The sequence below is a fragment of the Haliotis rubra genome, unplaced genomic scaffold, assembly GCF_003918875.1.
Source record: "Haliotis rubra isolate DU_JTF1 unplaced genomic scaffold, ASM391887v1 Scf999, whole genome shotgun sequence".
NCBI classification, from domain to species: Eukaryota; Metazoa; Mollusca; class Gastropoda; order Lepetellida; family Haliotidae; genus Haliotis; species Haliotis rubra.
The window spans coordinates 305,844-327,847 of record NW_025767744.1 but is presented as its reverse complement, the minus strand read 5'-3'; the positions used below and the strand labels follow the sequence as shown (position 1 = coordinate 327,847).

General features: G+C 42.2%; 1 protein-coding gene across 1 annotated transcript in view; it reads right to left on the bottom strand.

The window, feature by feature from the left end:
• LOC124265848 (small subunit processome component 20 homolog) overlaps window positions 1-22,004 on the bottom strand; it is a 132,286-nt gene that overhangs the window by 3,491 nt on the left and 106,791 nt on the right. Inside the window, 11 exon segments of the mRNA XM_046700690.1 lie at window positions 105-228; window positions 753-956; window positions 10,654-10,725; window positions 11,969-12,076; window positions 12,079-12,137; window positions 12,963-13,092; window positions 15,008-15,139; window positions 18,132-18,194; window positions 18,525-18,644; window positions 19,769-19,921; window positions 20,783-20,893. Coding sequence (XP_046556646.1) covers window positions 105-228; window positions 753-956; window positions 10,654-10,725; window positions 11,969-12,076; window positions 12,079-12,137; window positions 12,963-13,092; window positions 15,008-15,139; window positions 18,132-18,194; window positions 18,525-18,644; window positions 19,769-19,921; window positions 20,783-20,893 — 1,276 coding nt within the window.

Sequence of the window (22,004 nt, the reverse complement as noted above, 5' to 3'; positions counted from 1 at the left end):
TTTCTGGTGTTCTCTGCCGTGATACTGCTGGAATATTGCTAAAAGTGGCAATAAAGCACACTCACTCACTCATTCACTGAAACCAAGAACATTTTCCAACTGACCTGCATTGGCCTGTGTTGTCATCTCCCTATGTAGAGCTGGCATGACAATCTTCAGGATGTCCTGTAGCGATGACCTGTCCTGTTCCAGACACACAGCCGCCAACCACTTGAAGATGCCCTCTCTCTGTAACACGACATTGGAGGAAGTCAGTGAGACATACTTTGAACTAGTTAAATGGGGTAGCCCAGTGGTTGAAGCATTCTCTCGTCATGCCAAAGACCCAGGTTCGATTCCCCACATGGGTACAATGTGTGAAGTCCATTTCTGGTGTCCCCTGCCGTGATATTGCTGGAATATTGCTAAAAGTGGCGGAAAACTAAACTCACTCACACATTCTAACTAGTTTATTATCAAAGGCATCCTTTTGATAAATGTGAAGCTTTTTTCTAACATATTTTTGCATTCTTGGTTGTATAAACAAGACTCAGACTACCTCCTTAAACACAAAAATACAATTAAATATATATACATATACTTGGGCGTAGAGATATGGTCCAATGAACAACTTTAAGTTGCAAAAGACTTTGGAAAAATGCCCAAACTAATGACAGAAACCTAGCAAACAACATTTAATTATCCATTTTGCCCCACTTACATGGTGAAAAATACATCGTTAAATTTGTAAAAAACTCATTCTTGACCCTCACCTTCAAAGTAACCTTGGTATTATTGATGGCCTCATGGTGAGCTTCCCGCACCATACGCTTGACGATCCACTTGACCGACAGCCCCTGTTTGACCTTGGTGGGCCCCCCAGATTCCTCAGGCTCCTCCTCCAGGCCTGCTGGGTCTTCCTTGGAGGAAGGCAGGAGTTTGATGACTTTCCCAACATACAGCATGTTCTTCACAATCTGTAGTCAGGACACAAACAAATACTGGATTATTTCAGGTGTTATATTTATTTTCGTTTGCTTGGTGCAAAACAGCTGAATGTGTGTCACATAGATTACACCCGTGAAGGTCCGGGTTAGCACAAGAAAAATTTCCAATTTGGAAATGGTGATTTCCAAAAATTTCTTGGAAATTTAGGAAGGAATTTACAACCACTTCTTTCAATTTCTCCTCAATCCAAGTGAGTGAGTGAGTGAGTTTAGTTTTCACCACACTCAGCAATATCACAGCTATATGGCGGCGGTCTGTAAATAATCGAGTCTGGACCAGACAATCCAGTGATCAACAGCATGAGCATCGATCTCCGCGATTTGGGAACCGATGACATGTGTCAACCAAGTCAGCTTAAACTGACCACCCGATCCCGTTATTGCCTTTACGACAAAGCATAGTCGCTTTTATGGCAAACACATGGGTTGCTGAAGACCTATTCTACCCCGGATCCTCAACCCAGGCTTCCCATGAGTGTATAGACTATTTCACGCATCTTTTGTTCTGTTCGAGTTCTTATTGTTGATATACATAATGCATCTTGCATGTGACATATTTATTCATGAGAACTGCAGGAATAGGCCGTATTTTGATATTATTCATTTGTGCTTTATATTAATGTAACTGCATCTGACACGTGAAGAGATACATTTTTGAAGTTGGTATCATGTTTAAAGATGTAATTTTCTGACTAAATTTGATATTTTTGTACTTATCCTGACTCATGCTTTTTGCTTGTCTCCTTTTTCTTGCGAATGATAGTGGAACACTTGAATCCCTTTTAGAAGCTCCCTTAAAAAAAGCGGACGTAAAATCACTCACCCAAGGTTGCCTCCCTTTACTGTTTTGGCGGCAAAATCAGTCACATGATCGCCCATGCTTGTCACTCTCTCCATTTATGAGCCCGACACCGGGATTTATAGGAAAATCCAGACTGCCATGAGGGGAGGTTGGGAGTTGTGACCTCATGAATGAGGATAAGTATAAAATATCAATTTTAGTCAGAAAATTACATATTTTTCCTTATCCTGACTCATGCTTTTTGCTTGTAGAATCCAACGGAACCGATGGTGGTTCAGGCCACTTCTGGATTCTTAGGTTGCTGATTTACGTCCTGCATACCCCCTCTGGGAACTTCTTATGGCACTTGTGCTGATCCTTTTCTTCCAGCTTCCTCTGATGAGTCTGGGGGGACCACAACTTGTCATATTCTCTGGAACTCTTCTCCTGACATAAGGTGTGGATTTATGCAACTCCATGTCTTGATGCTCGCATCAAGTGAAGACGCCACCCTTCTTCATGTACAAGTAAGTCCTTTACAAGTACAGGGTCTATCACTCATGCTGGCCTGCCCTAGACGTGCGCATGGACTCTAAAGCTCTAGCTCTCCAGAGCGTTGGCTTTTACAAGTCACGTGAAAAAGGGTGAGATCCATCTCAGCAGCATTGTGGAACCGTCAATTGTTGTGTTACAACAAGAGGCCCAAGCTGGTGAATGCCGGAGACGTCCTAGGTAGCAATGTCTCTGACTTCCAAAAGCAGCCCTCCATTATCGTCAAGATGGAGCAGTTTCCATGCAGAGCGAGTGTCGATGCCAGAGCTCTGACTACTGCTTTGTAGGCCCTTAAGATGGCGGCTCTCATCCAAATGGATATTGTTGTACGTGAGACTTCTGTGGTTGTCTCCGTGGATAGAGGGATGAAAAGGCGCTTGAATTTTCGTCTCCTCGTGTTAGTTCTTTGTAGGTAGACTTTTAATGCTCTGACTGGGCATAAGGATAGATCCTGGATATCATGTGGCCCAAGGACTGTAGAGAGTGCTGGGATGTGGAACTGTCTGTCTGGTTGACTGGGCAGATGGTTCTTTGCTATGAAGTCCCATCTCAGTGCTAGATGTACGATGTTACGATGTACATCAAATCGTATTCGTTCAAAGTCCAGAGCATGTATCTCTGACATCCGTGCTGCTGTTGCCAAAGCGATCAGGAACAGAGTTTTGTGTGTTAAAATCTCGTAGGATGTCCTTTCTAGTGAGGCATAAGCATCACTGGTGAGATGCTGCAAGACTACGTTGAGATCCCAAGCAGGCGTCTTAAACTTCTGTTGTTGGTCTTCCAACTTGAAGGAGCGTAGTAGTGCCAGTATCTCTGGTACTTTGGTCAGCTTAACACCTGTCTTCATGGTGATAACCGTGCTGAGAGCCGCTGGGAATGTAAAGAGTGTTGAACCTTTTAACCGCCTTGTTTGTCTTAGATAACATAGGTTTTCCGCCACTTGAGGATATGTTGGTTTCATCGCTGTGAAGCCCTTCCTCAAAACGTATTCCTTAAATCTCTGCCACTTGTCGTCGTACAAGTTGCGGGTTGATCTATGTAGAGCTAGTGTCACTGCTTTCACTGCTCTAGCAGAATATCCTCTTTTCTTCAAGCAAGTCTTGATACGCTCCATGCGTGTAACTGGAACACTGTGGGATTCCCGTGTGCTTGATTGTTGTGTGGATGGATGAGTAGGTTCGGCCAATCTGGCATTTGCAGGGTTGGACTTCCGAGTTCTTGCATGGGGATGGGAAGCCACACCCTCGCCGGCCAATAGGGCACGACCATTATCAGTTGCAGCTTCTTCGTCTGCTTGATTTTCTGCAACACCTGCGGTATTAGAGCTGGAGGTGGAAAAGCGTAAGCGTTTAGTCCTTCCCAAGAGATGCTTAGAGCATCTGTTGCCCATGCTTGTGGATCGGGAATCGGAGAGACGAATGTTGGTAGTTGTTTGTTGTAGTTTGTGGCAAACAGGTCTATCAGCGAGATCCTATCATCTGTATGATGCATCAGAAGGCTTCTGGATGTAGTATCCATTCCATCGGGGATGGTTGTGCTGGACGAGATAGGGCGTCTGCTATCACATTCTTGGCTCCCAGAATGTGGCATGCTTTTATGTAGATGTTCAGGTCATCTATTATGCTGAACAGATGAAAGCTGAGATCTAGAAGATTTCTTGATCTTGTTGATCCTTGTTTGTTGATGTAGAACGCTACTGTGGAGTTGTCCGTATGGATCATCAGCTGTGCGTTTCTTAGTATGCTGGACCAGTGTAGTAAGGCGTTTATTACTGCTTTCATTTCGAGCATGTTGATGTGCAGGCTCTGCTCTGACTCGACCATTTCCCTGCTGCCACTTCGTTGTCGAAGTGAGCTCCCCATCCTTGAAGCCATGCATCTACGTAGAGATGAGTGCTGCACTCCGGCTCTGATAAATAGGTTCCTCCGCAGACATTCGACTTCCGAGTCCACCATAGAAGATATGGTTTCAGACTGTCCGGTAACACGAAGGGGTCCAGACTGTCGAGATGGGCATTACGAACACTTGTAGTGGCCGCAGTTGTAGTCTTCCTCTGCGAGTCATGTCTTGAGCTGACATGAGAAGACCAAGTAGGCTCTGCCAACTTCGTAGTGGTAACAGAGAGAGTAGTGCTTGAGATATCATTAGTTGTATCTTGACGCAAAGCTTCTTTGGGACGACTATGCGATTCGCAAACGTGATGAGCTGCATTCCTAGGAATTGAAGATCCCGTGTTGGTTCTAGTTCCGACTTGGAGATTTACTAGCCATCCTAGTGAGAAGCCTGATGGTGAAGTCCAGTTGCAGTCTGAGTTGACTGGGATCTTGATGAATTTGAATCCTGTCGTCCAGGTAAATGCACTGCGTAGAACTCGATGATGTAGATATGTGATGATCGGCTTTGTCACTCGAGTAAACAACCAGGGGCCCGACAATATTCCGAATGGTGGCACCTTCCATTGGAAATGACGTCCGTTGAAGAGGATCGTAGGTATTTCCTTGATAAATCAAGATGTGAAGATACTCATCCTGTAGATCTATGCTGGCGAAGGTAGTCTAACAGATGAACGAGTTGTCGCAGCTGAGGAAGATGTACCATCCTGAACTTTGCGGGTCTGCGTAGATAATCTTGGTTGGATTTCCTCATATTGTAGATGAGTTGGAACTTTTCCTTGGAATGTTTCTTTGGTACCAGGAAGCTTGGGGAATAAAAACCAGGCATGATGAGCTCCTGTTTTATCTCTTCGACAGCCTTTTTCTCGAGTAGAGTTGTGATGGCATGTAGTTTTTCCATCTGGTCGGCAGCGTAGATATGGGCCAGAGGGTTGCTTGTAAGCGGTGGTACTGCTTGTAGTTGTATCTTGTATCCTCTCCATAGGATCTGGGATACGTAGTCGACCTGAAGAATTCCCCAATTCTCCCAGTAGCGCTGCAGACGTCCACCCACTGTTGAAGGTTGTATGGGAACGGCTGGGGGTGGAGGACTCCAGTCGTCCAGAACCCATCCATCAGCGTCTAAATCCTCTGGCACCTCTGGGTGCTCGGCCTCTTCCGGGGTTACCTCTGTATCCCCGTGAATTTCGACTTGCCGGAGTAGCGTTATGACGTCTGACAAATAACACTGGCTAGTGTGTCGATGGACTTGATCATCATCACTTCCCTTGACTCTTTCGTAACTCTTTGGTTACGTCATCAATTTCCCCTGCGAAGATGAACGATGCTGACTCTGGAGCTCTGTACAACGTCTTGGTGAATTGCTCACTCCAGTTGCGGGGAAGACAGCAAACCTTGTCTTCTCAGGAACGTCAAGCCCGCTGACGTGGATGCCAGATGTTCGGACATAAACTGATGATCCTTATTTTGGGTCAGCAATGCAGAGTAAATCATCCCATCCTCTTCAGATGTCAAGTTCCTGAACTTAGCGATGAGGGTTTCATTGATGGCTCTTGACCTGGCGAGACCAAAGAAGGTATGTCTGGTAGTTGTATCTAGTTGTGCTAGCTTCTTATCCTCTATCCTATAAGTTCTAGATCAGGAGTCGTTGATGATTTTGTAGTTCTCATCTATCTCTAGGGCCTTCATGAAGGGTTCCATGTGATGAAGTGAGAACTTCTCGGCGTTGAATGGTGGGACGCTTTGGCTCTGGAACTTAGTTGCCTTCCCGAAGGCTGTGCTGAGATCGATGGGTGGAAGGGTGAGTGTATCAAAGTCGTCGTTCGACATCATGTACGTGAATGCTTCATTATCCTCTTTAGAAGGTGATGCAAGTTCCAATCTATTAGCAATCCAAGATTTGATCTCTGAATCGGAGAATATGATTCCGCCATCATCTTCAGATCTAGTGGCCTCTCAATCTGAAGATCGTCGCCGCTGTGAATCCCTTCCTGAAGACCTGCGTGGAGATCTGCATGGAGACCCGTGTGGAGACCTGCCTGAAGACCTGCGCGCAGGTGACCGGTTTGGATAAGGTTCCTCCCTGGCGACTTGAGGCGTATCACTGCGCCTTCGTGAAGGTGTAGATTCTCTTCTACGGGATGAGGAGTGCCTGTGTGCAGGCTCCTGATGGTTGTCCGTATCTGAGGTCGAAGATGATCCTTGTGATCTGCTTCTGCGTGAAGGCTCCCTCAATAGGCTCTTCTGGAACATCTACAGCAGCCTCATCGTTATCAGGGCTGCCAGGTTCTCTGGAAGTTGCCGTAGATGATCGTCAAGTGAGTGACCCTTCATGCAGGCTTCCTCCTTCACGCAGGCTTCTATCTTCAACTGGATGTGAAGTGCAGACTGCTTGTCCTTTGTGCAGGCTTGTCGTAGATGAGGTCTTCGCCACAGCCTTCTCCTGCGCGAAGCTTCGTTCCATCAGCTCCAACATCTGCTCAGTGAACTGCTGCATGAAGATACCCGGGTTGAAGTTCTGCGATGACGCATCTGTTGCTGCAGAGATGACGACTCATCTGAGAGGGATGAGGCTTTTCCAAGGACCGCTGCACTTGTGAAGAACTGACGTCTCTGGTACCTGATGTCTGCGTTGATAGATCATCTGTCTGTGCTGTGATGGCTGCTGATGTCGCTGTAGAAGAGGATCTCGTCTTCTTCTTAACTGCTACTTCTGGAATGAGGATAGGTGGATCGTCATACACGTCTACTTCGTCTGGAGGAATCTGCAGAGAAGGACCTCGTCTTCTGTGCTGCACAGTGGGAAGACTTTGCCAAAGTCTTATCTGCAGTCGACTTCTTTCTCTGTGAAGACGATGACCTAATCTTCTTAGACTGCGACGAGGTTACTTCAGACGTTGATGATCTCTTCCTGGAGCCGGAGCTCCCTAGTAGCGACCGACAAACCACTGGAATGGTGAATCTCAGCAGCAAACAATAAACGGCTATCAGCGCATTCACTCGGTTTAGAAATGACTTGTAAAAGCCTTCTAGACCAGTCCTTAGCACGTCTAAGAATGGAAAATAAAAAATTATTAAATTCAATTTCAGATAAATGCTGACAAAGTTGACAGTGAAAGCTGGAAGAACATGTAGAAGTACAATTAGGACATAATAAATGCGGACAACTGGTACCTGCAACGAATGCAAGTTTTCAGGAATTGTAAACAACATGAAATATCATGTCAACAACGAGAAGAAAAAGATAATTTACACTAAAATTTCAAACCATATTGCTAGTACATCTTCCTAAATGCCGTATACAGCTAATTTGCGGTAAAGGCCTAAAATTAAAAGGAAATAGTGCTGTACAGGGACCCAGGCGCTCTCACAACCGTCCTCTAGGGCGAAGGAGAGAGTGACAAGCATGGGCGATCATGAGACTGATTTTGGCGCCAAAACAGTAAAGGGAGGCAACCTTGGGTGGGTGATTTTACGTCCGCTTTTTTTAAGGGAGCTTCAAAAAGGCCTTCAAGTGTTCCACTATCATTTGCAAGAAGAAGGAAACAAGCAAAAAGCATGAGTCAGGATAAGGAAAAATTAAGTAGTTTCTATTCGCCGTCTAAGTGTCCAAAATTGATATTGACTGTCATATTTGCCCCCTAGTATGGCTAGCATTTTCTAAAATACTGTTTTAAGTGTATGTTTTACTTTTATCCACAAAAGCGCAAATAATGTTTCCCTTGTCACTGTTTGTATAAACACAAATTACATAGACCTACATTACATCATGGATTAAATAAAAGTTTACCGGACTCACTGACTGGGCAGGGTTTATTACATGTCATAAAAGTGAACCCTTGCCAGCCAAGGAATAAATTGATAAATTACTAATCACAATCAAACATAACACATAACATACATAACTGTACACAATGTTTAGCATTATGTAACTGCGTAAATATAAGAAACTGATAAAGTACTAATCACAATCACAATCATACATCATCAATGTCCACAATGATGGTTCATACACAACTGACTTTAAAGTCCAACAAGATGAGAAACAGCATCTCCATATTCTATCATGCTCTTCCTTCCTGCTTGAAGACGGTCTTTTTCTCTCTGTAGTCAATGGTTAAGTTCTCTGTATTTTCGTTTTCTGGGTCATTTATGTATGCTAAACATAAAAATACAAATGATAGTCCACTTGTGTCTTTCTTGGCTTGGTCATCTCCTCAGTCATCCCCCACCATTGTCTTGCTAATTAACATGGTCTGGTGATCATCTTTATCCCTAAATAAACAACTTGCCCGACTGGCAAAAGAGGAACACCCTGCAAAAACAGCCCAAACGAATTCCTTCTTTAATAAATTATAGTGTAACTAATTAATTTGGTCAATTACAAAAAAAGGTGACTAAATGTTTAATACATTATTCACTTTAGATCACGTTGAATAATTTCTACAGAAATCAGTACACAAGTTCATATCACAGATGATTCCAGAGACAAATAGTTTATGAGATTCTAGTTTATGAAAAGCATTAAAGGGCCACTGATCCAGAGCAATTAATGTTTCTCGCCAACAGTCTAATGAAACCTAGCTGCAAACTGGTCAGCCCCTGCTCCCTCGACTGTGACAAATACGGGGACTGGGCTACTGTCCAGCTTGGCAGAAGTTCTTCAACCTAATCAGTGGGACATTAGGAAGGGTGGATGCCCATCAGATGTCGTTATTTCAAACTATCCCTGGTAGTTCTTGTCTGATTGTAATAAAGTATCCCAGCAGTGTAGGCTTTTTCAGATTTTAAAATGTTTGGATGGTAAAGTGACTGATCCAATTTGATCCTATTTCTGTGGTTTTTACCTCAATATTTAATCATGTAAATATGATGTCTATTACATATGCTATGATATCAAAAACACACATTTGATATATTTGAATCCATAAACTAAAGGTACATAGGTATATACAGTTTTTAACTAAGTACACAGCAAATGCTTATATATATTTCTTATGTAACAATAAAGTTCTGTTCGTATCCTCAAAACAGTGCCGGCTTTGGGTGTTTTTTTTCAGGCAATCAAACTTGCATGCAATACAGCGATTACTACTCTCTTGCTGTAATCCTTGTTTGGTGGTAAACCTACACACAGCGGATTTGTCAACAGCTAGTGTTTATATGTGTAGATTCACTCATCTATACTGAATACACCCTGTCGTAAAGTGCCTGTGTGAAAACAACTTCCTTCCTTCAAAGGATTAACTGCCAATACATTGATTGATTGCTCATTATTGGCTAACTAAATTACTTTATTAAAGAATGACGGACGACTCCACCCTCTAGCCCCGGCCCCCCCTGTTGTTACAAGCTATGTTATTGTATACTGCAACAAAACAATGCAATATATAAACATCGAACTGTTTTTTATCAAATACCACAGTTGAGGAAATGATGCTGTGCACATATCGCAGTGTTATTTGATAAAAATGTTGTTTACGTTCTTCTGTCTTTGTTTTCTCCTTACTGACAAGATGTCGTTATGCAACCTCTATAGTTTAGTTTATGGTGTTCTTATATGACAACCCGTGAAGGTCCGGGTTAGAATGAAACTTCATTAACCCATGCTTGTCGTAAGAGGCGACTAACGGGATCAGGTGGTCAGGTTCGTAGGCTTGGTTGACACATGTCATCAGTTCCCAATTGTGCAGATCGATGCTCGTGTTGTTGATCACTGGATTGTCTGGTCCAGACTGATTATTTACAGTGAGTGAGTTTAGTTTTCAGCAATCACTCTGGAAATAATCGGAAGTCTGGACCAGACAATTCAGATCAACGAGCATCGATTTACAATGGGAACCATGATATTTACAGACAGCCGCCATATAACTGGAATATTTCTGAGTGCGGCGTAAAACTAAACTCACTCACTCACTCACATAGATTACATATCATTCATTCACTGTCACAACAGTATGTGCTTCAAAATCTTTATACAGAGCGAGTTTTATATTTGTTTGTTTACTGTATGGTGCTTCATTGCAATATTCCACCTACAGTAAACTATGGTTATAACGAATTCAGATTGACCACTAATTTTATTTCGCTATAAGCTAGTTCATCATACACATTTCGGAAGAAGTAAACAGCAAATAGCAGGGACAAAAAATAGTTTGTCATATCCACCAGTTCGTAAGAGTGTTTGTTAGAGCCCTAGTTTATCATTTGTGGTAACAGATAATAAATAATCAAATTGGACTCAAACTAATGATTGATATAAAGAGCAATAATTCAGGTTCTAACGATATGCAATGAGTCAACAAGACTGACCACTCAATCTGTATACTTGCCTCATACGACCTGCATAGATTGTTTGCTTACTAAGGATAAAGAAAACATATTATTTATTACAGATACAAAAGCTGTAATTTCCTTTATTTCATTGGAAGCAAACACATACCTGGTTAATGAGATCTTCCGTGAGATGTTCAGACTGCAGCTGGGTGATGAAAGACTGAGTGAGACCTCTCAGCTGAAACAACATTCCAGTAGATAATGTTCAGTCGTTAAAGCTGTAACTTGATTGATCACACAAACCATGATTTTATAATTGTATAGTATGACCAGAAATTATTGAGAATTTTAGGAATATGTTTAATTGGATTTCTAGTATAAACAACCTTGACCAGCTATCAAGTGCTTGGTTTCATTCAAGAGAGACAACTCTGTTACTCCTTTTTCATTAGTTTGTGAAGAGTTATCCCCCTTTGTTTACTTGCTAGCAGACGACATTTTCAGTGATCCTCAGTATGGATGATTTAGAGAAGAGGAAGTTGATTTTAGAGTATTATAACAAGGAAAGTTTTGGATTTTCCAGCAGGACAACGACCCAAAACCTTCAAAGCATTCACAACCCTGGTTTCGGACCCAAAATATGACATTATTAGATTGGCCAAGCTATAGCCCTGACCTAAATCAAATAGAAAATGTTTGGGGACTTATGAAGGAAAGTGTCAATAAGAAAAATCTGAAAAATCTTTCTGAAATGAACGAAGAGGTGGTCCGGTATTGGGACAGCATGGACCTTCTAACTTCTGTGATCAGTAGTATGAAGCCTGCATTGCTGCCCATGGTGACTTGACAAAATACTAACTGTTCACCTGTCTTTGAATCTGGAGTTATGTTCTGTTAATATTCACATTTAATATGTGAGTAATGAGTGAAAAAGATTTTAAAAATTAAAATCTTTAAATTCTCAATAATTTCTGGTTGTACTGTACTATACAATCAGTAATATCCCAACATCGCTTACATGATGTTGTAATGGACAGTGAGTGAGTGAGTTTAGTTCTATGTCGCACTCAGCAATATTCCAGCTATATGGCGGCAATCTGTAATTAATCTTCAGTCTAATGCTCTCCCAATTGAGCTATTCCAGGCAACAATCTAGTCTGGACGACACAATCCAGTGATCAACAGTATGAGCCTTAATCTACGCAATTGGGATTCGTGGCAACCAAGTCAGTGAGCCTGACCCCCCTATCCCATTAGTCGCCTCTTACAACAAGCATAGTTACTGAAGACCAATTGACCCGTGAAGATCCGGGGTAGAATAGGTCTTCAGCAACCCATTCTTGTCATAAAAGGCGACTATGCTTGTCGTAAAAGGCGACTAACGGGATCGGGAGGTCAGACTACGCTGACTTGGTTGACACATATTTTTGGCATTTTCTGAGCATTAGCGAAATGTGGTTGAAGAGTCTCCAAAGTCTCACCTTCTGCCTGGTGTCAGTCAGCAGGTAGTCCTTTGACTGACCACTCTCAAGCTGGCTCTGGACATCATCTAGCGGCCATGCAGAGAACAGTTGATGACCAAACAGCTGGCAGAAGCGGTCAGGAAGCGGGACCAGGCATGGGGGTACAGCAGATGGTGCTGGACATGCTCTGAAACAGGATAGAACAGTGTTATACAAAGTACAGAATAAACTGTTGTGTGAGTGAGTGAGTGGAGTGGGAGAGGGAGGCAGTGAGTGAGTGGAGGTGGGTGGAATTTAGCAAGCGGCCGCGGGCGAGGCAGTGAGTGGCTGAGTGAGTGAGTGAGTGTGGGAGGGAGCAAGCCAGTGGGATGCAGTGAGTGGAGTGGAGAGTGTGGGTGCATGGGTGGGTGGGTGGGAGGGGATCAGCAAGCGAGTGTGTGAGGCGGTGAGTGAGTGAGTGAGTGGTGAGGAGTGATCCAGCGAGGGAGTGGAGTGAGCATGTGAGCGAGTGATGGTTAACTCAGCAGTCAACTATATTCAAGTCACATCAATGTGGCCTGTGAATGTTCGAGCCAGGAACATAAAACCAGTGGTTGATATCATGAGCAGCAAACCACACCACCAGGGGTCTCATGTCTGTAACACACCACCAGGGGTCTCACGTCTGTGACACAGCACCAGGGGTCTCATGTCTGTGACACAGCACCAGGGGTCTCACGTCTGTGACACAGCACCAGGGGTCTCACTTCTGTGACACACCACCAGGGGTCTCACGTCTGGGACACACCACCAGGGGTCTCATGTCTGTGACACTCAATCAAAGAGTCTGACCACCAACCCATTTTGCTTCTAATAACAGGTATAGGTTACTGGAGATCTGGGCCAATTTCACAAAGCACTCTTCACGATAAGATGCCCCTAACTCCCGCACCACGTCACAAGCTTAAATCAATCATAGTACTGAGATCACAGGGCCAGGTCTACCATGGATTCTCCACAGAGATTCACTTACCCCATAATGTATTCATGCCGTCTGTGTATTTCTTGTTGCGGACGAGGCGACAGTTGTTGAGGAGTTTGGAGATGCTGACGAGGAGGCTGTAAAGACAGTGGTCTAGCTCGAACTCCCGATCACCTTCTTTCTGTGGAACATAGGTTAAATCTCACTGTATGATAACTGTCTGCACGTAACAGTGTGTGCTTATAATGGCATTTTTGCTTTTGTCTGTTGTTTAAAACCACATTCAGCTATATCCGGGATATATGGCAGTCTGGAATCTGTACCAGATAATCCAATGATTGACATCATGAGCATCGATGTAAGCAATTGGGATAAGATGACATGCATCAACCAAGTTACCGAGCCTGAATACCTAATTCCATTTGATGCCTGTTATGTCAGGCATGGGTTGCTGAAGACCAACTCTATCCCAGATCTTCTGGGGGTTTATATAAAGCAATCCATCCCAGATCTTCTGGGGGTTTATATAAAGCCTCAGTTCTTCCAATTAAAATGAAACTCTCAGAGAAGCATAGGAAGTTAAGACACTGTAGTGCATGTACAGTTTGTTAAAGAGTGCCACCAGCAGGTTTTGAGCAATGTTGACTCAACGCAGAAGGACCCCAACAAACATAAAAAAGATTCACATCTCAACTAAACTGTTTGAGGCATTGTAGAAGTTGCAAGTAGTATGAATGACATGTCTTTAGGGAAGCGGTATAAGAAGTATACCGAAACGTCGCTATTATACAATAGAGAAGTACCTCATCCATAAAGACTTGTCATTCCTATTACATCTCAACTATTTGTTTATTATTATATTGCAAGTGACCTATAACATGATTGGCTCAATAATATTATATAAGCAATGTTTTGGGCATTTAGATTTCCATAAAACTGAAAAAGTACTTAGGCAATACCTTCTAACAGACAACTGTTTTATATTTGGTTTACAGCCAGTACCAGACTGCTGTAACAGAATGGGAGTTATTTGGTTTTACGAAATTTAACTAATTCTGTGATGTCATCCTTAGTTTTGTGTGAGTTAGTGACTGAATAAAGTCTTTGAGCAAGTGAGTGAGTTTAGTTTTACACCACTTTTAGCAATATTCCAGCAATATCACGAAAGAGGACACCATAAAGTCTTTGAGTGAGTGAGTGAGTGAGTTTAGTTTTACGCTGCTTTTAGCAATATTACAGCAATATCACAGCAGGGGACACCAGAAATGGGCTTCTAACATTGTACCCATGCGGGGAATCGAACCCGGGTCTTCAGCGTGACGGGACAACACTTTAACCACTAGGCTACCCCACCGCCCCATTAAGTCTTTGAAGTTATTAATGTGGACGTATATATTTACAAGATTTGGCATCAATATGCATATGTATTTATACATGTACTGAAGTCAATTTATAAGTGAGTGAGTGAGTGAGTATGGTTTTCACAATGCTTTTATAAGCAATATCACGGCAGGGACACCAGAAATGGGCTTCACATTGTGCCTAATGTGGAGATTCGAACCGGGTCTTCGGCTGTGACAATTTATAAGTGAGACATTAATAATGCCTAATTGACAACAAGACAATACCTAAATTTAGTTTTGTTATGGAATAAGACACGTTTAAAATAACATGATTTTACATAGCCAGCACTTAAGAAATGCATTAAAGGACATCTAAATGTTGTTCAGAGTGTTCCTCATAATAAATAAGTTGACATCCATAAATGCTCATAGGTTATGTGTTTCACTTCCAAATGCTGTTCAAAGTGAATGAGTGAGTGAGTTTTAATAATAATAGTTTTATGCAGCACTCAGCAATATTCCAGCTATATGGCAGCGGTCTGTAAATAATCAAGTCTGGACCTGACAATCCAGTGATCAACAGCATCAGCATCAATCTATGCAAGTGTGATATGATGACATATGTCAACCCAGACAGCGAGCCTGACCACCTGATCCTGTTAAGTCACCTCGTACAACAAGCATGGGTTACTGAAGATCAATTCTAACCCAGATCTTCACTTTGTACTGATATAACATTCATGTCAAGCCTACCTCTACGTATCTGTCAGGATCAAGCTGTTGTTGTATGAGGGGCAGGATGTCAGCCAGTCGACGCTCAAAGTTGGTCTTCTCCACCTCCGCAAACAGACCGCACACTTGGGATGCCAGAGTCCGATGAATCACCTGAAACACCAGCATCCAAAACCTCATCATCAAAACTAAAACAATACTGTCAACCATCAACCCTTGCAAAACAACCACTGTAAAACATTATCAACAGACAACACCCATATACTCCTGTCCATCAACCCCTTGCAAAACAACCACTGTAAACATTATCAACAGACAACACCCATATACTCCTGCCCATCTACCCCATGTGAAAACAACATCTGCAATCATCAACTGGTATCATTCAAACAACACTGTCCATCAACATTTTCTAAAAACAACATCCGCAATCATCAACTGATATCATTCAAACAACACTGTCCATCAACATTTTCTGAAAACAACATCCGCAATCATCAACTGATATCATTCAAACAACACTGTCCATCAACATTTTCTAAAACAACATCCGCAATCATCAACTGATATCATTCAAACAACACTGTCCATCAGCATTTTCTAAAACAACATCCAAGATCATCAACTGGTATCATTCAAACAACACTCTCCATCAACATTTTCTGAAAACAATATCCATGAATCATCAACTGATATCATTCAAACAACACTGTCCATCAACATTTTCTGAAAACAACATTTGCAATCATCAACTGGTATCACTCAAACAACACTGTCCATCAACATGTTCTGAAAACAACATCCGCGAATCATCAACTGGTATCATTCAAACACTGTTCATCAACATGTTCTGAAAACAACATCCGCAATCATCAACTGGTATCACTCAAACAACACTGTTCATCAACATTTTATGAAAACAACATCCGCGTAATCATCAACTGGTATCATTCAAACAACACTGTCCATCAACATGTTCTCAAAACAACATCCATCAACAGAATCATCAACAGACATCACTCAAACAACATCCGCGAATCTGTCCATCAACATGTTCTCAAAACAACATCCGCAATCATCAACTGGTATCAATTCAAACAACATGAAAAACAACATGTCCATCAACATGTTCTAAAACAAAACATCCGCAATCAATCATCAACAGACATCACTCAAACAACACTGTCCATCAACATTTTTCTGAAAACAACATCCGCAATCATCAACTGGTATTATTCAAACAACACTGTCCATCAACATGTTCTCAAAACAACATCCGCAATCATCAACTGGTATCATTCAAACAACACTGTCCATCAACATGTTCTCAAAACAACATCCGGCAATCATCAACTGGTATCATTCAAACAACACTGTCCATCAACATGTTTCTGAAACAACATCCGCCAATCATCAACAGACATCACTCAAACAACACTGTCCATCAACATTTTCTTGAAAACAACATCCGCAATCATCAACTTGGTATTATTCAAACAGCACTGTCCATCAACATGTTCTCAAAACAACATCCGCGAAATCATCAACTGGTATCATTCAAACAACACTGTCCATCAACGTGTTCCTGAAAACAACATCCGCAATCATCAACAGACATCATTCAAACAACACTGTCCATCAACATGTTCTGAAACAACATCCGCCAATCATCAACTGACATCATTCAAACAACACTGTCCATCAACATTTTCTAAAAACAACATCCGCAATCATCAACAGACATCACTCCAAACAACACTGTCCATCAACATGTTCTCAAAACAACATCCGCAATCATCAACTGGGTATCATTCAAACAACACTGTCCATCAACGATTTCTGAAAACAACATCCGCCAATCATCAACTGGTATCATTCAAACAACACTGTCCATCAACATTTTCTGAAAACAACATCCATAATCATCAACTGGTATCATTCAAACAACACTGTCCATCAACATTTTCTAAAACAACATCCGCAATCATCAACAGACATCACTCAAACAACACTGTCCATCAACATTTTCTGAAAACAACATCCATCATCAACTGATATCATTCAAACAACACTGTCCATCAACATTTTCACAAAAACAACATCCGCAATCTTCAACTGGTATCATTCAAACAACACTGTCCATCAACATGTTCTGAAAACAACATCCATGCGCAATCATCAACTGGTATCATTCAAACAACACTGTCCATCAACCTTTTCTAAAACAACATCCGCAATCATCAACTGGTACATCACTCAAACAACACTGTCCATCAACATTTTCTAAAAACAACATCCGCAATCATCAACTGATATCATTCAAACAACACTGTCCATCAACATTTTCTAAAAACAACATCCGCAATCATCAACTGATATTATTCAAACAACACTGTCCATCAACATTTTCTAAAAACAACATCCGCAATCATCAACAGACATCACTCAAACAACACTGTCCATCAACATTTTCTAAAAACAACATCCGCAACCATCAACAGACATCACTCAAACAACACTGTCCATCAACATTTTCTAAAACAACATCCGCAACCATCAACAGACATCACTCAAACAACACTTATAAGAGAATTCCAGGTGATGAAGGGGCAGGGAATAGCCCAGAAACCTAATGTATACAATAAAGAAGAAGTTGACATCCATAATATTTTGTCTTATACTTGAATACCAACTTCTATATGCCTCTCAAGAACCTCATTAAACAACAATCAGCACTTTCCAAAACAACATCCGCAATCATCATCAACTGACATCGCTCAAACAACACCGTCCAACACTTTTCCAAAGGCAACATCCATGGACATCATACCTGGACCGATCCTTGTCGTAAGAGGCGACTAAAGGGATCGGGTAGTCAGGCTCGCTGGCTTGGTTGACACATGTCATCAGTTCCCAATTGTGCAGACCGATGCTCATGCTGTTGATCACTGGATTGTCTGGTTCAGACTCGATTATGTACAGACCGCCATCATATAGCTGGAATATTGCTGAGTGTGGTGTAAAACTAAACTCACTCATTCACTCATTCATTCACTCATACCTGGACACCAACCAAACAAGCCCATAAGATAACAGCCCACAATAACATCTTCCTTAGACTCCAATCAATGACTCACACACTTACCTTCTCGTCTTTCATCCAGCTGGACACAATGGAAAACAGCACATCTCGAGTAGCTGCATCAACCTAGAACAGCAGATCATAAATTTTAATGGTATTTTCTCAACCCACTGGGAATCTAGGTTGGAATCAGTCCCTTTACGTGTCACACAAGGTGCGTTATGGGATCAGGTTGTTTGACCCCCTGACTTGCCTGTTTGGTGCATTCGTAACTTGACCAGGTAATGAAATAAACCAACAGCATTTTAACGTCATTTTGATACAGTTGACCTCAGACCTTAGTCCTGCTGAGGGAGACGATATTTCATCCTATAGATAACGAAGATGGTGTATAAGGACATATATACAGTTATATTTTCAATTGATACCATTCTAATGTGTGAACTCTAGTGTCACCTTTTCCAGTAAAGCCTTGATTGCCAGGGCAGTCAGCTTGCGACACTTCTGGGACTCGTCGTTCATCAAGCTGGCCGTCATGGGCACAAAGAACAAACCGGCGAACTGAATCAGCACTTTCTGTAGGATGTGAAAGAGGGAGAGTGCTGTTTATTATGTGTATTGTCACATTCACAACATCTAAACATGTACAACAGATGGAGACCAACTTACTAAACACAGTAAACACAGTGCATGCTCTACTACGTTCAGCATTATGTTAATGAATAAATGTCATCTCGATGTAAAGAGGCGTCAATAACTACCCATCAGAAATTGGCCAACACTAAATTGGGCAATGTATATCTCCTAAAGGTGACATGTTCCAAAGCCTCATTCCACAAAGTGGATGGACCAACACAGTAGTAAAAGTGTTTGCTCATCACCCAGACACAGGTTTGATACCCTGCCGTGAAATTGCTGGAATATTGCTAAAGCAGCATAAAGCAATACCCTTTCACAAAGTGACCTTTACTCCAAGATGATCATAACCCCCATGGTTAAAATAGTCTTACAACAATGGTACCACAAAGATCACTGTGTTGATCAGGTCCTGATTGGTACAGAGTGCTTCCACAGATGACTTGTTCACGTGAGCCTTTCAATGTGGACAAACCAGGCAAACCAGTCTTTGTTAAACTTAACAAAAATCATACCCATGGAGAAATAGACATACTGATTATAACACCAAACCCATCTATTTCCATGAGTTAGTGAGTGAGTGATTGATTTGGTTTTACGCCGCTTTTAGCAATATTCCAGCAATATCACAGCGGAGAACACCAGAAATGGGCTTCACACATTGTACCCATGTGGGGAATCGAACCCGTGTCTTCGGTGTGACGAGCCAACGCTTTAACCACTAGGCTACCCCACCGCCCCTATTTCCATGAAGTGATCATACAAATAACTGTACCTCCCATACTTAATGAAGGCTTACAATATACTCTTACATCAAGCATGGGTTGCTGAAGACCAATTCTAGCCCAGATCTTCAGGGATCTGCACTTTGGGAGCGAGTTTAGTTTTATGCCACGTTTAGCGATAATCCAGCAAAATCACAACAGGGGGACACCAGAAAAGGACTTCACACATTGTACCCATGTTGGGAATCGAACCCGGGCCTTTGGCATGATGAGTCAACACTTTAACCACTAGGCTACCCCATCACCTCTTGCACTCTGTGAAATAACCAAGCTACTCACGACTGGGAAGTTGGAGAAAATTGTGGCCAGCATCTCTAGCGCTGAGACTCGACCCTCCTCCAGTTCATAGGTCAGTTGGGTCACGTAGTACTCCATGTGTTTGGCGAGGGCGGCATTCTTCTGGGGGTAGTCCAACAGGTACTGCAGGAACACCTGTAATCAACAGACAGTAGACGCTCACAGTTGGCCATCGGATATTCAGACTTGTTTGTGTGTAGCTAGACACTGTGAGCAGTAATCAGGCTCTCACAGTGGTCTATAACCTCTTGGCTAGACACAACAAGTAGTAATACACACAAGCAAGTCACACAGTCAGATCACAAAATACAGTTTAAGAGCCTGTTGAAAAGTGTACTGCTGAATACAAATCTTACTCCTTAAGTTTATGAGTGAGTGACAGTTTGGTTTTACACCTTTTTTAGCAATATTTCAGCAATATCCTGAAATGGGCTTTTCCCATTTTGCCCATGCGCGGAAATCAAACCTGGGTCATTGGCATGACAAGCAAACACTTTAACCATTAGGCTACCACCACACCCCTCCCTTAAGTAATCAAACCTGTCAATTTTTTTTACTAAACAAATATTATTTTCTGTTCACTGGGAACTACTACTAGTTTCCACTACCATTTGGGAATGGGAGCACACCACCCCCTTAAGTTATCAAATCTGTCTTTTTTTTTACTAAAATTTCTGTTCACTGGGAACTACTACTAGTTTCCACTACCATTTGGGAATTGGAGCACACCACCCCCTTAAGTTATCAAATCTGTCAATTATTTTACTAAAAACAAATATTATTTTCTGTTCACTGGGAACTACTACTAGTTTCCACTACCATTTGGGATTACCACTTTTATCAAATCTGTCAATTATTTTACTAAAAACAAATATTATTTTCTGTTCACTGGGAACTACTACTAGTTTCCACTACCATTTGGGAATGGAAAGAGATATGCAATTAGTATCAACATTTCAGGGATGTTACATCTCAGGTCAATAAACTCACGCCTACCTGTCTACAGTGCAGCTTGACATGGCCTGACGAGCCAGTGATGGACAATTCTCGCACTCTCTCCATTAGGTCATGCAGCTCTTTCACCTTCAACTTTCGTGACAAGATAGCCTGAAGAAAAACAGTCAATCAAAGAAGATGTACATGAATGTCAATAATGTAATTTTTTAATTAAAATTGATATTTCATACTTATCCTGACTCATGCTTAATTGCTTGTCTCCTTCTTCTTGCGAATGATAGTGGAACACTTGAATCCCCTTTTGAAGCTCCCTTCAAAAAAGCTCCCTTTAAAATCACTCACCCAGTGTTACCTCCCTTAGGTATTTTGGCGGCAAAATCTGTCACATGACCAAACACGCTCTTCACTCTCTCCGAATATGAGCCCGACACCCGGATTACAGGGAATCCAGAGTGCCATGAGGGTTGGTTGGGAGGGCTGACGTCATGAGTCAGGATAAGTATAAAATATCAATTTTAATAAAAAAATTACATATTTTTCCTTATCCTGACTCATGCTTAATTGCTTGTAGAATCTGACCGGTACCGGTGGTGGGTCAAGCCACTCTGGATTCATAGCTTGCTGCTTTACGTCCTGCATACCCCCTCACCCCCACCCTGAGGGAACTTCTTAGGGCACTGTGCTGATCCTTTATTCCAGCTTCCTCTGATGAGTCTAGGGGGACCACAACTTGTCACATTACTCTGGAACCGTCTTCTCCTGACATTATGTGTGGATATATGCAACTCCATCAAGTGGAGAAGCGACCCTTCTTCATGTACAAGTAAGTCCTTTACAAGTACAGGGTCTGTCACTCATGCTGGCCTGTCTTAGACGTGTGCATGGACTCTAAGCTCTAGCTCTTCAGAGCGTTGGCTTTTACAAGTCACGTGATAAAAGGGTGAGATTCATCTCAGCGCCTTTGAGGAACCGTCAATTGTTGTGCTACAACAAGAGGCCCAAACTGGTGAATGCCGGAGACGTCCTCGGTAGCAATGTCTCTGAGGTAGTGGTTGGCAAACACCGTCTCCAACTTCCAAAAGCAGCCCTCCATTATTGTCGAGATGGAGCAGTTTCCATGCAGAGCCAGTGTCGATGCCAGCACTCTGACTTCATGAGGGTTGGAGGCTCGTGGAGGCTCAAGTCCTGCTGCTTTGTAGGCTCTTAGGATGACGGCTCTTATCCATATCGATATCATCGTACGTGAGACCTCTGTAGGCGT